The sequence below is a fragment of the Micropterus dolomieu genome, linkage group LG06 (genome assembly GCF_021292245.1).
Source record: "Micropterus dolomieu isolate WLL.071019.BEF.003 ecotype Adirondacks linkage group LG06, ASM2129224v1, whole genome shotgun sequence".
Classification (NCBI taxonomy): domain Eukaryota; kingdom Metazoa; phylum Chordata; class Actinopteri; order Centrarchiformes; family Centrarchidae; genus Micropterus; species Micropterus dolomieu.
Window position 1 is genome coordinate 8,970,393 of NC_060155.1, and position 17,747 is coordinate 8,988,139.

At 39.6% G+C, this 17,747-nt stretch overlaps 2 protein-coding genes across 6 annotated transcripts in view; one reads left to right on the top strand and one right to left on the bottom strand.

Moving 5' to 3' along the window:
* Nucleotides 1-3,550, bottom strand: part of LOC123973032 (guanine nucleotide exchange factor VAV3-like) — a 49,442-nt gene extending 45,892 nt beyond the window's left edge. For all 3 annotated transcript variants that reach the window (XM_046052873.1, XM_046052872.1, XM_046052874.1), the window contains exon 1: nucleotides 3,236-3,550. In XM_046052873.1, the coding sequence (XP_045908829.1) occupies nucleotides 3,236-3,439 (204 nt within the window). In that variant the 5' untranslated portion in view covers nucleotides 3,440-3,550. The remainder of the gene's footprint in view (nucleotides 1-3,235) is intronic.
* A 3,542-nt stretch (nucleotides 3,551-7,092) lies between these two features.
* On the top strand, nucleotides 7,093-17,217 carry dcaf8 (DDB1 and CUL4 associated factor 8). Of its 3 annotated transcripts, none has more exons than XM_046052159.1 (13): nucleotides 7,093-7,360; nucleotides 7,841-7,914; nucleotides 8,025-8,120; nucleotides 8,407-9,053; nucleotides 9,313-9,453; nucleotides 9,601-9,695; nucleotides 10,054-10,164; nucleotides 10,320-10,450; nucleotides 11,634-11,741; nucleotides 11,953-12,083; nucleotides 13,864-13,983; nucleotides 14,262-14,378; nucleotides 15,062-17,217. In XM_046052159.1, the coding sequence occupies exons 2-13, from the start codon at nucleotides 7,878-7,880 to the stop codon at nucleotides 15,167-15,169; spliced, it is 1,842 nt and encodes a 613-aa protein (XP_045908115.1). In that variant the 5' UTR covers nucleotides 7,093-7,360; nucleotides 7,841-7,877; the 3' UTR covers nucleotides 15,170-17,217. The 3 variants fall into 3 exon arrangements, with proteins under 3 accessions (XP_045908115.1, XP_045908112.1, XP_045908116.1); XM_046052156.1 differs by having other exon boundaries at nucleotides 7,115-7,209; XM_046052160.1 differs by lacking the exon at nucleotides 7,093-7,360 and adding an exon at nucleotides 7,419-7,702.
* Nucleotides 17,218-17,747: the final 530 nt, after the last annotated feature.

Genomic DNA, 17,747 nt, shown 5'->3' on the forward strand with positions numbered 1-17,747 from the left:
GGGGGGGGGGGGGGGGGGGGGGGGGGGTCTTGTATTCTGCTTAAGCCTTAATAAACCTGTATTCACAGTATAAGAACATAGAGAACTTGAAGTCATCTTAATAAAAGTGAAGGTGATCCACTCTCACATGCACACACACACAGCAAACTGAAAATGAAAACTGAAAGTTTCACTGTGCGAAATGAAACCACTGTGCGTGTGCTCTTTTAGTGTCACTTCCTATTAGGATCTGCATCTCAGTGGGAAGAGTGCAGTCGAACAACAGCTTATGGGTATGGGTTTGGGTCTGAGTCAAACTTGGGCCACTTCCACTAAAAACACCCAGGAAACAAGCAGTTAACAAATGTACCGGCATAATTTGCACATTATTAAGTGATGACTAAACTAGAATCTAGGCATTTGTGATTATTTACAGAGCTGTAACAAGATTCTTGAGAATAGATAGGCTGCCTTATATCACGTCAGCTCATCGTGGAGACGCCTGTAATCACTCCACCGCCCCCTGGGGCCCTGTTTGTCTGTGGAGGAAGTGCACGAACATGATGGCTTTGCACCACCACCAGCCACATACTCCAGATTACAGTCACAACCCTGGTGCAATATACACTGCACCTTTGGTTTCGCAGATGAAACAGTATAAAGTAAAGGTGCAGCTTTCTTGGTACAGTATGTTTAAAATGACTATTAAGGATCCCCAGGAGGGCTAATAAAAGGTTGCTTGATGCTGTGTTTTGTTGGGATTTTGTTCCTGTTGATTTTATCTTGAACTAACTACTGACATTATTTATTATCTTACTTGTGCACATATGCAGTATATATACTGTCTATTGATGTTTGACAGCAGTGATTTGTCTGAGGCTGTAGTCTCTCTTGAAAGATTTTCTTTGAGTTTCAGTTGTTTTCTCATTTTCGCTACAAAATAAATAAGTTTAAAAAAAAGCAGAAATGATATTGAGGGTCTATTTATTTGTGATCCATACATAAGAATTTGTCACACTCCATGGTTTGTATTAGCACCATGGCCTAGCATACAGTGTGATAGAAAGAGCACTTCTGGGTGCATTTTCATCACAGTACACTGCACACTCGCCCTCCAGTCCATTACCTTCATGCTGTTGATTCCATTTCCAAGATCGTAGGTCAGCAGGGCACAATGAAAGGGATTTTTAAAATCTGAAGGCCACTGACACACATGCCTTTCTCGACCATATTCAGATGGCCTACAGCTGTGGGCTATGGCTAGCCATTGTTCAGCAAGTTATGCCCTGGGTTTGCTTTCACTTTCTATCAAGAATATAAAAGACGAGTGGACGTGCACTGACAGAGAACATACACAACACTGCAGTTTTTAATACAGAGTGAAATTTCTAATGCCCTGCTAGGAGAATGGCTTCTATTTATTACGGCAGCAAAGATCTTTTAAAGGAAACATTAGTTTATTATATTATATATATATTATATATTATGGTAGCTAGTGGACGGTAAAATTAAAATTGATGAAAAACAAAATGAAGGAATCTGTGCTGACGCATAATTTCAATCATACTTTTGTGACAACTAAAAAAAAAAGTTTAATCTCATCACTCAAAAACTAACCGTGTGAAGCCCAGTAACAAATCTTTAAATCTATGTTAAAACTTTTTGTGTGTGCTTAATATCATGGCCTTTTTTTAAATTAATGGGTCATTTGACCACAATAGGTTAAGATTCAAGAAAGTATGTTGGAGATTACTTGGAATCAAACACAGTCAGAGTCTAACTAGCTGACACATCTGTCACACTTGTAAGAAGGCCTGATAAAGATCTAATGGCATGCAATGCTCTCTAAATTAAGTAGGTACTAGTTGAACAGGAAGTCTTGTTCTTATGGTGACATATTACAAAAAAGTATGAACATTATTAATAAGAATTTTGCTAACCACATCTTTTTTAGATGAGTTTATTTAAGGAGATCTAAGGAAATCTATTGTTATTAATGTGTATGTCAGTTATTTCAGTTAGTGAAAATTGCTTTCACCACATTAACTCTATAAACTGGTGAGATATTTTACAAAACCTCTTCTTCAAGAGTATCCTGGACAAAAATAGTGATACGAATATGAATAAAAATGTGTAGTTTTTGAGCTTTTGCTTTTTATAAGTGTAAGAAATCGCAAAGTCTCATAATGACTAACTACACATGTTATAAGGTTTCATACTCAGTGGCAAGCAAACAAGCTGCTGCTCACATAGTAAAAGTTCCCTGACTAACGGGTGGATCAAAGCCAGGATTTTATCAGTTCTCTCTAGTGGTACAGAGAACAACTTTGGGTAAAGAGAGGCCAAGCCTTGGAACCATTCCTTTGGGTTTCACAGGCTGAGGGACATTTAGCAGTTAATCAAAAAGAGATTTAATTGCTTGAAGTATGATTTTTTTATTTTATTTTTTTAAACAGACATGTAGAAATGTGAGCAGTAACTCATATGTTTGGATTAATGTGTTTGGATTAATTATCATATTTAGAAGAAGTAAACTGATGATGTGTTCACATCAGATGATAATCTCCAAATGAGTCACTCTGTGCCTTATTTTCTAAAATGTTTACAGTAACACTTATCAGTTTGACACAGTACTGGATGAGAAAGTCGGCCTATGTGTTCCCAAATTATGGACATGTGTGACACATGGGACATGATCAAAAGGATGCCTTATGGGCAATTCTTGGCAATTTACTGATCTATTATGAAATCATGAAATAACCTAAAGGGACCTAAACCTAAATGACTCTCAGACATCTGCATCCAACTTTTAAGAACTCTGGAACAACTGGCTCATGAATCATAATGTGTGTTGTTGCCTTCAGGCGTTTTAACAAAACAAAAAATTAAGATATGCTAACTTAGACCCTAGATTAATTTTTGTGGTGGTGTGTTTATCTCCCACAGTAATTTCTTGAAAAGCAGCTGCCAACTTGTGGCTGTTAGTCTACCTAGACTAGGCCTATGTATAGGCTACTGTACCACAACACATTGTAAAGTCATTACTCATAAGCACAAGTGGCAATGATTTTGTTTCTTCAACCGATTTACCTTGTTAATAAGTAATTGACCGCCAATCGTTGACATCTCACACTACACTACAGTATTACTGTTATTACTGAAATAGCCTATTCATTTGAAGCAGTTTTGCGGTTCTTCCGCACACGTTACAACCACAAGTTGCTTTGAAGGCAGCGCAAAAAGTACTGGTCAATACCTGCGACATCTGTGGCCTGAGATTGATCTCCTTCAGGTTGATGGTGTGAGGTTTCAAGTTGTTGAGCAGCTGGCACAGCAGCACCCCGTCCCGCAGGGTTTGCGCCAGGTCGAACACCTGCGCCATGTCCGCAGTCACCCGGTGGTTCGGGGGCAGCACGTTGCAGCTGATCAGCCACATAGCACACTGCCTCCAGTACTCCATGTTGTCAGAGAGCGGTGATAACAACTGAATAATGCCAGAAAACTTTGTCCCTAATTTAAGCCTGTGCACGGCATGGTGGCGGCTCTCAGCGCAGTCCGCACGTCTCTCCAAACTCCAGCTCTTCCTCTGGAGGACAGAGACAGCTGCTGCAGCTTATGAGCTCTGCACAGCTGGGGTTAGCTGCCGTGAAACCCCCTCTGTCTGTCAACTTCCCCTTCCTTCTTCTGTCATATTTCCACAGAGGTGGTCGCAACTCTCACGGATTTTCTTTAAGCTACATTTCCCTTTTACTTCTGCAATCAATTGCCAGTTTATGCGCCTGCGGAATCTAATGAAACAAGCCAGGCAAAACCCAATCTTTGTGAAGCCTCTGTTTTCGACATGTCAGAAGAATCAACGCTGCTTAAGTAACCTGATGCCAAGGTTACCAGTTTTGACGTTATATAGGCCTACCAAGCTCCAACTTCAGCAAGCAAAACTATCATTTCATACCTATATGGATGTGGGTTTAATTTTACCTATAGGCCTGCAACTAATCTTTAATAATTATATAAATTTGTTCTGAATGATTGGCTATAAACTCAGAAAATAGTAAAGAAAAAAGCATATCACATGTTCCAGAGCCCATCTTCAAATGACTTCTCTGACCAACCATCCAAAACCTAAAAATATTAGGCCTAAATTTATAATAAGGTAAGATAAGTTGTAACCAGCAAATATATGTCAATTTGGTTGATAAATGACTTACGTGAGGTATTCATTGCAGTAGTGGATGACATATGAGTTAAGTAGCCTAAGTAAAAGTAAAAGTATGTAAGTATAATCAGGAACATGTAGGCTAATTAAAGTATTAAAAGTAAAATACTCAAAGCAGAAAGAAAAACGTCCCCTGTGACAGTTATACTATTATAAATTATATAATTTATTTATTCATTAATGTAAATGGTTTTAACTGTTGAGGTTGAACTGTTCAGACAGCAATTAGTGACTATTTTCGTTATAGATTAATCCGCTGATTATTTTAAATTGATTGTAAAAAAAAAAAAAAAGAAACGTCACAGTTGCCCAGAGTGACACCTTCACAGTGCTTGTTTTGTCAGTCTAAATTTCAAAATGACTTTAAAAAACATTAAAATAATCAAAAGGAAAAACAGCAAATCTTCACATTTGTGAAACTGGAACCAGGAAATTACTTAAACAATATCAAAATAGTTGCCAATTACATTTCTGTCAATCAACAACTAGCTACTACTAGCTGTACATATAAACTCTTTGTGCGTAAAAAATCTTAGGCTACTTTGTAAAGTAACTAGTAACTGAAGCTGCTAGATAAATGTAGTGAAGTAAAAAGTACAATATCTCCCTCTGAGATGTAGTGGAGTAGAAGTAGAAAGTCGAAAGCACTTATTTTGTCATTCACATACAGTGTAGCTCTGTTTAGTCGTCCCAGTCTCCCACTCTCAGCTGACATTCCATGTGGATTATCAGCAGCTTGGACAAGTAACTATAATCAGAGATCTTTGTGGCATGTATGTTGGGAAGCTGGGATCTGTTTCACAATAGTCATAAGTTAAACCAGATAGGAAAGAATCAAGAGATATAACAGTTTCAGCGAAAAGGACAGAGAGGATCTAAACCTACGACATAAACACAGGAAGGAAGCTGGGGGATCCCATCTTGTTTCACCCTCTCTGAGGGAGCCAGATGTTTCCTTTGAAATTGAGCAGACTCATTCATTCCAACTTCAAGAGTGAGTAAGCAGGAAAACTTGCTCTATGGATTTCTTAAATACAAAAATAAATCACTATAACACAATGCAAATGCATGCACGATAGCACAAATCCAATACTGTGTACAATATCATATAATTTCCCTGAAAATATATTGAGGACAACAACTCATAATCATAACTGGTCAGTCTCTGCCATGGCATCTATTGATAATTAATGCCTTCCTTATAGGGATAAAACACATTAGAGTACACTCCTTGCACAAACACCATACAAAACTGACACCTAGTCTAATTTCAGGCGAAGCATTAGCTAAAATTAGACATTTTGTGAAGTCTCCCTTAGCTGAGGTTATACAAGAACTGGTTAATTGGATGTTATTAATAGAGCTTATAGTATGAAATTTTATTTTTAGCAACAAGGTAAGACTCCAGAGGTAGAAGATAATAACTGAATGAAATCAAGGAAGGATATCAACTGGGCAAGGTGGGCATCTGCTCAAAATGGGAGGGTCCCAGAAACAGACCAGGAACTAATTTTTGCCCCTAGTGACACAAAGAAAAATTCATGTGAAATGTTTTTTAAAGCTGTACTAAACAATATTTTTATATTAAGAATGCACCAACTTAGTATGTGTAATGTGAAAGTGGTTACTTGTAATGAAAACCCCACAGAGGATTGTCACCTGACTCTACAGTTCCCAGCTCATAGCGTTCATGGGTTTCTTAGCTGTGTGCTTTAGCAACTTTCACAGTTTTGGTTTTAAGATCTGCAATGCTACTGTTTTTGTTCAGTCCCACCAGCAACAACTCCATTTCCACCTGCGGCAGGCAACCATTTTCAGAAAGAAAAAAAAGAGCTCTTACAAATCCACTGTATGCCACAAGTCCAGCGTAAATGACAGACAGAGTTAGCAGCTAGTTGGTAAACATAGTGCTGCATTTTGTAGCTAAAAAACCACAGAGACCATTAACCTCAGGAGTTGAGAATGTGTTTGAGAATGAAGGGCCTACTGTGCATCATCTGTGCTACAACAAACTGGAGTGGTGGATGGGCTGACAACCTGCTGTTTTTTAATGGCGTTGCAGCGAAATGTTGTTAATGACAATAAGGTGCATGTGTGTATTTAATAAGTTACACCATGTCATGGCATTACAAAGTAATGTTGTACAAAAACTCTGAATCACTTTCTGTGCAAACCGACAAAAACTTAAAGTAACAAGCTAACATTACTGTGAGAGCTGCTACTCAGGGTCAAATAGTTAGCAAGAATGTTATACATTGGTAAATGATTTAGCCTGGGTTATTAAAATGAACACCAACTTAACAAGAACTGATAAGAATTGCGTAAGCAGTTTAAATGCTAAAAATCAACCTGCACATTTCTCACCTTGAACTTCTTCTTCGGGTCTGGATGAATTTTCTGTTCTGTTGACACAATTTTATAAGGTGATGTCAGTGTTTTGTTTACAGCTTGTTGCTGCCCCCAAGTGACCAAAAAAACTGTTAATGCAGGTTTTAAGACAGACCCGGCCAGATAATGTGATCCTGACTTTGAGCAGGTGAGAAAGTCTCTGTAAAAATGTAGTTTTAAGCCCTTCATTATTCAGTTTTGTGCTAATATATGCATATTCCCACTGTACATGTTGCTGAGAGAATGGGAGGAGGGGCCCAGCAAAATAAATGAAATTCTAAGATGGATTAATGTGGACTTTGTTAAATTATTTAAAATAAGGCATGCCTACAATAACAAATAGGCTTTTTATATACAGTCTATGCAAATAGGTGATACATTTCAGAATATGCATATTAACATTATTATTATTACTATTGTACTGTAGTTCTTGTTGTTGTTATTTGGCCTCGCGTTTCTCCTCTGTAAACTTCCGGAGGAAAAAAAACGAAGCGAGCACGACACCGGAAATGGAAACACAGAAAAAAAAAAGAAGCTGAACCGTCAAAACATAAACAGAGCAGTCAACCTTGTGTGGACGCAGCAAGCTTGCTTTAAATAGTCTCTCTTTTACAAAGACCCTTTATGTACGCATTCCTAATGTCGTGTATTAACCGCCAGAGAATTCCTAGTCAAGGCACTTAGCTCACTTGCTAAGCAGTGAGGTGGAGAAAATAAATCTGCAATAAAGATTAGGACTAAACTAAGAAGTACGCCTCGTCGGGCCTTCGAGTAGAGGTAATAACCTAAGCTATGCTAGTTAGCCACTACACGAAACGCTAGCTGCGTGCTCGCTTTTTGACAACCAGCTGCTCGGTTGTTAAGTTAGGGCTAACAGCACTGTTTTAGTTTCGATATTTGTTAGCTTCACAGTTAGCATTAGCTCACGTTAATAAAAGTGTCGGGTTGTCGAGCACCGCAGAGGACAATGCACTGTAAAACATCACAAAGCAAAATCGAGCATTAGTAAGGCCTGTGAGCCAGCTAGCAATCAAGTTAGTTTGTTTATTTCGCTACAGGCAGCGGTAGATAATTAGTAAATTAGCCAGGCTGTTAGTTTGGAAGCTACGGAGCTAACAGGTAATTTAACCAGTGGAGTACAGTTCAGCGACTGCAAGCGATCGTCTCGGCTCACTTATTGTACAAGGTGTCTGTTCCTATATTTGAACCCTTGTGAATAAACAACCTAAATATTGCTTTTGTGTGTGACACTCAAAGGTTGTACCTCGGGTCGACGCAGGACAAAGGAGACAGAATGGCTGAGGCTGACTGCAAATCCACTGCGCTTAACGGTAACATCAGTACTAGAGAATTACTGACGATGTATACTGACCATAACTGTGCCAGCTGTCATTCTGCATAGCTCTGACAGGTAATCAGCGGACATGTTTGGGTTTACTAGGTGGCTCTGAAGAAAAAGAACCTGAAGAAGAGCAAAATAAGGAGGGAGATGCCTCTGGAAGCAAAGAGGGACAAACTCAGTCTTCCTCTCTAGATGGTAACTCCATTCTTGCAGTTTAACAGCTCTTCAAAAAGCTTGTCCTGTGAAAAAAAAAATGGTATGGTAGAAACTTTGCTTAAATATATTTTTAACTATGTTCAAATTTCAAATGCAGACACTTTTACTGCAGGTATACTCTGATATTTCTAACATTATTGGAGTTTTCTTCAAAGAGAAATTTGCAGCCTAATAGTAGAATTTGTGCAGCATTTTTTAATCTACCAATGAAACAGCAATGACTTAACCTTATCCTCCATGGCTCTGACTTTCCCTATTTCTGTAGCTCCCAGAGAAACAGTAGAGGCGTCTGGAGACAAGCCCATGCCAGATGCGGAAGCAGAGACTGAGGCAAATAGAGAGGGAGATGAGGAAGAAGACACAGACAGCATGGATGGCAGCGGTCTTTACTCCCTAACTGAGGATGGGGAAAGAGAGAGTGAGGGAGGCAGACGGGAGAGAGCAAAGGAAAAAGATGGTGGGAAAAGGGCAGCTAGAAAGAGGAATAGACCTGGTGGCAGCACCAATCACTCCACCAGCTCAGATGAGGATGACGATGAGGATGAAGAAGAAGATGAACAGAAAGATGATGACGAAGACGATGATGAGGCTATGGAGGCGTGGCTGGGAGCAGAGCTCCGTGACCTGCGTGGCCCTGAATGGCGAGCAGTACCCTCTCTGCGCTCCAGGGAGATCGGCAGGGACTCGCACCAGTTTGTGAGGCGCGTGTGTGGAGCCCGCGGTCTCGTGCAGAGGATGGAGCTCCAGGGTCGCCTGGAGAGGCACACAGGCTGCGTCAACACTTTGCACTTCAACCCCTCGGGCACACGCCTGGCTTCAGGCAGCGATGACCTGCGAGTGGTGATCTGGGACTGGGCTGTCCGCCGTGCTGAACTGGAGTTTGACAGCGGCCACAAGAGCAATGTCTTTCAGGTCAGGGAAAACAAAAAATAATATACCTCTTGAGAGCAAAGAAGCAGGTGGATTAAGAACTAGAGTTGATTAATGGAGAAAAGAAAATTGTATATTTGAGGGAATGAATAGATTATTTCATATTAATCAATAGTTAATGAATAAACTTGCAAGACAAGAGAGTAGACACAGATTGAAGTCACATGAGTGGGTGACTAATCAATGTGTACTGCGGTCAGAAACTTAAAACAAGTCTTCCCCTTGCCCTTAATGTACATAGGCAAAGTTCCTGCCACACAGTGGAGACTCCACCTTGGCCATGTGTGCTCGAGATGGCCAGATCAGAGTGGCTGAGCTCTCTGCCACACAGCGCTGCAAGAACACCAAGCGGGTAGCACAGCATAAAGGTGCAGCACACAAGGTGAGCGTTCGTACTGTATGTGTGAATGTAAGTGTTAAGGCGTTTCTGCCATAACTTGCAGCTGTGGTAAATATATTTATAACTCTGATAGCCTGATGATTAAGATGTGTCCCATCTGTGTTTTTTCCTACTTATTTTTTTTTCCAGCTGGCCCTTGAGCCAGATTCCCCCTGCTCCTTTCTGTCCGCTGGAGAGGATGCTGTGGTGTTCGGTATTGACCTGCGTCTAGACCGTCCTGCCAAGTGAGTGATGCCCTTAATTAGTTAAGTTTAGCACAGTTGAAATTCGTCACCTCGGGAATTAGATTTTCTGTAGAATTTCTAAACTGACAGGCTTGTGCAATAGGTGGGACAAATACCATAAACTACAACACAATACATTCATAATGTTTGATTTCTGTTGAGTCAGTCAGAGGTACTGATACAACTTTGTAGGCAATAGTTTGTGGTTTTGTTAAGCAAATATCCAGTCTTTCAGTCAGTGTTGGTGAACTTCCACTTTTAAACGTGTTCATCTTTGCCAGTTTTCCTGTGTTTGCCATGTGTCATCATGATTTGTAAAACCGTTTTTTCCTTTGTGTCTCCTGCATTTGTGTGGCAGTAAACTGGTGGTTGTAAAGGAGGGTGATAAAAAAGTAGGGCTGTACACCATCTTTGTCAACCCAGCAAAGACAAACCACTTTGCTGTGGGCGGAAGAGATCAGTATGTGAGGTATGAACCAGGTTGCAGTTCTAGTGCTAATTATTTCAATAATAATGCAAATGGATGCAATGGAAATAGTGATAGTAATAATATTTGATATTGTTGCTTTACATCTCTTAATTATTTTTTTCTTCTCTCACTTTCTCGTCTCCTCACCCTCTTAGGATCTATGACCAGAGGAAGATTAATGAGAATGACAACAATGGGGTTCTGAAAAAGTTTTGTCCTTCCCATCTGGTATCCAGTGAGTCCAAAACCAACATAACCTGCCTTGTGTACAGTCACGATGGCACAGGTAAATGCACAATGACTGACAGCTTGCATGCAGTCATGGAGTATGGAAATACAGGGGAAACCTTTTATAGTGACCACATCTGTCCGGGTCACATTCATCACTACAAGCAGATGATTATTCTAACCAAATTCTTTTCTTTTTCTTTATTTCTCATGCACATGACCATCTAATTTACATTTGTATATTTATTACATGAATATAAAGTAATGAAAACGACAGCTTCACTATTTTATTTTGACTGTTTCAAAATATAGTACAGCTGTTTCAAATGCTTTTCAAATGATTGTAGAAATTAAATTACTGTACTGTGTATAATTCAACTACAGTACAGTAGTGTATATAAACTATGGCTTAAGGAATTCCTTCAGTGTGGGACGAGTAAAGTGTATCTTATCTTACTGTAGTTGAAATTATAATTAGGCTATAGCCTAACACTTGTTGTGCTCTTTACAAATACAGTAATTTCAATAGCTCAGATAGCTACAAAGCCTCAGCTTGGCGGTGGTTTCGGTGCATTTCTACATTTTAACAGGCCTGAAAATAAATTGTAGCCAATCGTTGCCGATCTGTTTTGAAAACCATCATACGCAAAGTATTTAGATTTTTCCTCCTTTGTTGTCATGCGTGAAAAGACCCAAAATGAACACTGTAAGAGGATTGCTTGATTACTATAACCAAATCATTTTTGTGTAGAAAATATTTTGTCCCAAGCTGTTTGATGAAGTTTTGTAGTGGTTTCCACTGTGATTTAATATGGCATGATTTCATTTCCTTGCAATCATCCTAATCCTGTTTTAAATGTATATTGGTATTCAGTTTGATTATCCTCACCTAATTTCTTATTCAGTCATGAACATGTTTTAGAAATATTGAAAATACCAATCCCTACTCTTGATGATTCATTGTCTTAAAATGCGGCCCTTCTTAACCTTCCTGATGCAACATCGGTTACACTCAAACAGAATGAGGTTTATTCTTTATTCTTATGCGTTAGTGTGCTCTCATCTTTGCAGAGCACCAGTAAGGTCAGGTATAGTGCCAGTTACAGGAATTTCCTGAAATCAATAACGTAGCCGAGCATGTCTGAATCATCTCTGTATGAGAAAATGCCCAGACCAGATTTTGATTTAATGACATTAAAGGAAATTAAACAAATGACTGTTGGACCATTCTGTCTGTGCAGAGCTCCTGGCCAGTTATAACGACGAGGACATCTATCTGTTTGACTCCAACCACAGTGATGGGGCTGACTATCGCAGGAGATACAAGGGACACCGCAATAATGCAACAGGTGTTAAATTCAGTTGCCACTAACAACGATAATTTATCACTGTAATAAAGTAGTGCCCTTTGCATATACCCACAGTTTTAAAGATCCACCTTGTCAGTTAGTTTCTATCTATAGCCCAGCTTCACAAGCAGTTGCCTGACAACTAATCTTTCTTCTTGCTGTTAGCATTTGGCAGACCAAAAACATTCTCTCTCATCTTTTTTTCTCACAGTGAAGGGTGTGAACTTCTATGGGCCATCCAGTGAGTTTGTGGTTAGTGGCAGTGACTGCGGACACATCTACCTGTGGGACAAGTACTCTGCTCGCATTGTCCAGTTTATGGAGGGAGACAGAGGAGGAGTGGTGAGTTGAAGAGAGAGAGAAAAATTTGTACTTGGCAACAATTAAAATTTTTAAAAGTGCAAAATTGAATAATGAATTCTAATGTAGTGTATTGCACACTTTTAATTTAAATGTACTGCTATCTACACAAAAGTGCCATAACATGTGGTTTGCAAACACTTTAAAAAATAAGGTGCCTTTTACCATCAGGATTCCTTTTACACAGCAGCAATAAAATATTTCTTGTAAATCTCAACTTAAACATTAATGTGATCAAGTCAAATATAAAACCAAAGCTATTTGTCACTGCCAGGGCATTACCTTTTATCTGGCTTGTTAAAACAAGTTACCATCATAATATCATAACAAGCACCTTCTGAGCAACAGGTTAACATATATGAATCTTGTTTTTGTTTTTTTCTGAACAGGTATCAGCAGAAACATTTGTCTTTTATCAGGGAGCAGCATAAACTGTCTGTGTTCAGTAGCAAGTGTTCCCTGTTAGAGTGAGGTGAAGTGCTCGCCTCACACACATGCCCGCCTGCTGCCAAAGTTGAATTGTCTTACACTTTTTGTATGCGACGCGCAGCACAAATCATTGGAAGAGAGACTGATCCTCGCTGTTTGAGAGTTTCCAGAATCTATTACTGTTTACTAAATAGGACATCAACAGGAAGGAATTTGCATGGCAGAGCCGCAAAACTAGATGAAGGCCTATCAGGTAAAGTTATGTATAATTTTAACATAAGTTAAATAGGCTACAGCTGTGTAGCGCACAGAAGCCATTGCTAGGTAGGCGCCGAATGTTCAGTCCCCGAAATGATTTGGCCAAAAATAGCACTACCGGTGTTCGGCCTAATAAGTCAAAAGACTGATTACATTTTACCAAAAAAAATAGGTTGACATGTCGGCAGTGTGGCAGCATTTTAAAGTGTCCGAGAAAGATGTAAAAATGGCCGTTTGCAGACACTGTTCTGCTGAATTGTCTAATTTTCATGTCTTTACAAAGACAGGTGTTTCAGTATGAGGGTCCTACCTGAAGAGAGACTATGAAGTCGAGAACCGATACGATACGAGAACCACATACAACATTATTTATCAAATTGGGTCGGACTTGATGAATTTAGCGCTAGGATACGTTCCTAAGATCGACATCTTCCCCAATACTAATCAGCACGCAGTGTGTAGCTATCCACTTCGATATGACACTTGATCGCTTGTCTTGCTTTTGTTTATCTACTTCTCCCACACGCTGCATCCAATGTAGTCTGCCGAATCCTCCCTCCGCTGCTTGTTTTGGTGGGTGATTTGCAGGCTGATCAAAATCCCACCCCTCCTGTGACTCATGGTTTGACTGTATGTGTATTCAGAGCCAGTGAGCAACGGACTTTCAAAATAATGATAATAAAAACTGCGTTAATGTGCGATAAAATATTTGTCGGCGTTAATTAATTAATGTGTTAACGTGATAACGCATTAACGTGCCAAAAATATTTATTTTGTTGGGTTCAGAGATGACTTAGGAAAGGCTGTGCAAACACACTACTGGTTGGCAGTGTTTATTCTGTTATGTCTTTGTGGTAATTGCCCAGTATTTGTTTTCAGTTGCAGCAAAATACTATTATTAATATTTTACTCTGATAAAAATACACTTGGTATACAAACTGTTTTTTTCTGTTGTATATTTTCTTTAACAGAAGAGTTGGCTTTTTTGCTGCTGAGACATCCATCCCAAGAATATTCTCTCTGTTCGTCTTCATATAATCATCTCAGTCATTTCTCTACTCTCTGTTCACAACAGGTGAACTGTTTGGAGCCGCATCCCCATCTGCCAGGTATGGCCACCAGTGGGCTGGACCACGACATCAAACTGTGGGCCCCCACAGCTGAAAGCCCCACAGGACTCAAGGGTCTCAAAGAGGTATTCTATTCTGCTCTATTTTATTCCGTTCTGCTTTTTATAGGGGTGATAATAAAAACTAGTAACTAAAATAATAAACTTTTTTTTATGTAATAACTGGCTATGCTTAATATATTATGGTCATTATAGTGAGACATTAGGCCTCTATTTAAGCTGCAAAAACGTTGCTATGAGAAGTCCTGGAAAAGAAATGGAATTTATATCAGGGACATCAGGGGGTATGTTTGAGGTGCGTGCATGCTCACACCTGTAATAAACGATTTGTCGTGCTTGTCAAGGTGATGAAGAAGAACAAGCGGGAGCGCGATGAGGACAGTGTGCGCCACGGTGACCAGTATGACACCCAGCTGCTGTGGTTCCTGATGAGACACATGAGGAACAGAAGGCCTGCGAGGGTGAGTTCCCCTAACACTGCAATAAACTTAGGACACATTAATCATGTTTTGGGTTGTGGAGTTCAAAAGATGTGGGCATTGAACAGGCAGGCAGGGCCTCACCAAAATATCCTGCTGGTTGCATTATGGGAAATGTAGGCTACAGCGTTTTTGGAGCTTGACCTATACTAGGATCTGCTACTGTGATTTTGACCATTGTTTTTTTTTTTTTTGATTATCTGTTTCTTGTGAGTACCTCACTTTTATAATGCAGTGCTAAATTTCTGGAGTGCCCCTTAAATAAATAGTATGTAGGATGCAGTCTATTGGGTCCCTGTCCATTGAAAATTGGAGTAGGCAAGTTAGCTGTTATGGGTAAGCATAATGCTATAATGTGCAAAGTGTAACAATATACCTGCAAAGGAAGGAAAGAAGAAGACTGCAAGCTAGTAAACAGTGGTGCTTTGAAAATGTTTTATTAGGAAGGAAATGCATTAAACATTTTAGGCCTTAACACACTGCAGGGGATAGTTTTTGTACTTGTTGTGCGTGTATTTACTAAAATACAGTTGGAATTTGTGGGAATGTACTGGCAATTCTGCACTGAAAATATACAGTGCACTTTCTAACTTTAAGGACCAGGTTTGCCCCGAATAGGCTCATTGTCACTTTTCTCTGCTCTCCTCTTATTTATGTTTGTGCAGGCCCGCCGTGAAGGTGCAGACGCAGACACAGACGAGTCCTGGAGCTCTCCAGATTCCTCTGATGAAGAGGAAGGAGGTCCAGACCATGTCCAGTGCATGTCCTCCTGAGCCACACACATACACACATACACACATACACACATACATACATACTTTATTGCCCTTGAATTGATGCACATAGGCAAGCACTATTGACACACTGGCACACTCAAACACTGACGAGCCACAGATTAGAGGTTTTGTTTAATTTTTTTTTTTATTTTATTTTTTTTTACACACATACAAACTCAGACAGATAAACACACACATTTACTTAAACATAGTGTTGAAGCAGAGTGACAGAGATGCTTAATGCCTGGTTTCCCAGCAGTTGTGAGTGTGCAAATGGCAACTGCAGACAGTATAATTCTTCCAGAATCCCGATTATTATTTTTATTTTTTTTTTGAAAAAGAAATTGAGTGAGTGCTTACATCCCTATAAACCACTCGGAGGATCCTGCTTATCCATACGTTATCTATACGCTATGTGTAGCCCAAGAACAATGTACTGTATGACAACAAGCCCCTCCTCTTTAGGCACCATGTAGGAAGCTACACATCACCAGCACACAACCCCGCCCTGTCTTAGTAACACACCTCTTGCTGTCAACCTTTCTGTGCTGATGACGAGGGGCTCAGCACGGAGGAAGGGCGCAGAATCCGTTCCCTCAAACTATCCCCTATATGTGACTTCCTATTTAAGATTTGAACTTGTAGAGGGAAACCCCGGCGCCCCTCACTGCATTGCCTAAGTCTTGTACTGATTTCTGGCCCTGAGCTTGTGCAGATAGTTATATTTATCACAGGTTTTCTCTCTGAGGACTACTAAATCTTTACGTGCTGCCCTCAACTACTCCCTCCCCTCCCCCTTCCATCACCCTCCCCTACACTACCGCGTGCACTTTGAATCAGGGATGCTTTAGTTTGAGACAGACAAAACATGCACTGAATGTGTGATTTTTGGGGGAAGAGCTGTTGTCTTGTATCGCTCATTGGAAATCCCACAGTGCATTTTAGTGTATTTCTTTAAGTTTTTTGATTGGGGAGATATTTTGCACTTATCCATTTATGGACAAAGGAAGAGGTTTCTTTTGGTTCCACCAGCCCTTCCTCCTCCATTTCTTCCTCCCTCGCTCTCCATCCTGACACCTGTTTTTGACAGGATGTCTTCAGTTCACCTGTCCTAGTGAACGTGAAAGTACAGAGGTAGATGGTGTTCAACTTGTGCATAGGATGTAATGACTGATGTTAGGCTCTGTAATTTTGAAAAGCCAGAACCGACCTGGATCAAAACCCTAGTGAAAGACTGCCTATGTGCCAATTGAAATTGGATTAATAAAGGACTCCACTTGTCCATGTGGTTCCTTTTTAAAATTCTTGTGCGATGCGAACAGTCTCAAATCAATTGCTGAGTAACATTTTTCAGACAAACATTTGAACCAGGTCGTGTGTTTGCAGCCAGCACACCACTTGTGAAGAAACGTCTGTCTGTGCTGTATTGACATTGGCTCAAAGAGTAGGATGGGGGGGTGGGGGGGGTCAATATGCTTGCCAGTCATTTGTTGTGTGAGAGCGATAAAGTCCAGCTTTTCTCATTTTCTATGAGAACTCTAGTTAGTTGAATTTATATGTACATATATAAATATATATTAAAACTGTAAAAAAAAAAAAAATCAACTTCAGCAAATGCTGTTTGACTTAAAAAAAAAAAGATGTCAAAATATTTGATTGGTATTGATGCAGAGGTTTATATTCTATATGAGGACAAAGTACTTTTAAAATCCAGAGAAAAAAAAAGTTGACATGAGGCACCATTTTTTGTTGAGTTTTTCCTTTTATGAATGACATCCCTCTGTTATGAACTGTCATTTCAGGTATACTAGTTTTGATTCTCTTTCTTGTTCAAGGAAAAAAAAAAACTGTGTTTCCTTTCTAGATCTTAATCCATCATTTGAGACAGTTATATCCAGATTTTCCCACTGGCTATTTTGGCATCTTGTATAAATAAGGCTTTTGATGAACAACTTTTTTCCCCCACCACTGCCTAATATTGTGTTCTACAGTTCAGTTGGAAATATGTACGATTCGTGCAATAAACAAAAAGACAGTGCTCTTGATGTCGTCATGTTATGGTCTCATTCTGTGTTGTATTGTTGTGACATACTGATTGGCCGACATAAGAGGTCCTATGTGGAGACTTGCTTTTGTCACCAGTTTTGCTGGCTGCTGTCTTTAGACTAATGCAAGAGATCGATGTTCTGTGAGGCTATTTCTTATTGCACTTCTGTTAAGTTGGGGACTTGCAAGAGAAGATTTAAAAACAAAAAACAGAATCGTCAGTCATTTTATGTTTAGGAAAAACATAAAATAAAAAGACTCCAAGCCCAAACAGAAACAAAGGATGAGATCAGAGTTAGTCACTACTTTGTAACACCTTGCCAGAGCCACAGAAAACTTTATACACCTGTTGTATGATGCAACTTTTTACAGTTGAATAGTACTCTATGGACTAGTGTGTCAAAGTATGGAGTGACCAAGTGCTCTAAATGTTACTATTAACAATAAGAAACATTTGGAGAACATCTTACTGAAGTCCAAGGTGGCAGTAAAAACTCCTTTTACCACCGGTGAATATTAAATTGTCCTG

Excerpts from the sequence above, each read along its gene's own strand:
- dcaf8 (XM_046052156.1), top strand. Across the intron at positions 8,121-8,406 it reads TCAGTCTTCCTCTCTAGATG|CTCCCAGAGAAACAGTAGAG; the intron begins GTAACTCCATTC and ends CTATTTCTGTAG. Across the intron at positions 9,454-9,600 it reads ATAAAGGTGCAGCACACAAG|CTGGCCCTTGAGCCAGATTC; the intron begins GTGAGCGTTCGT and ends TTTTTTTTCCAG.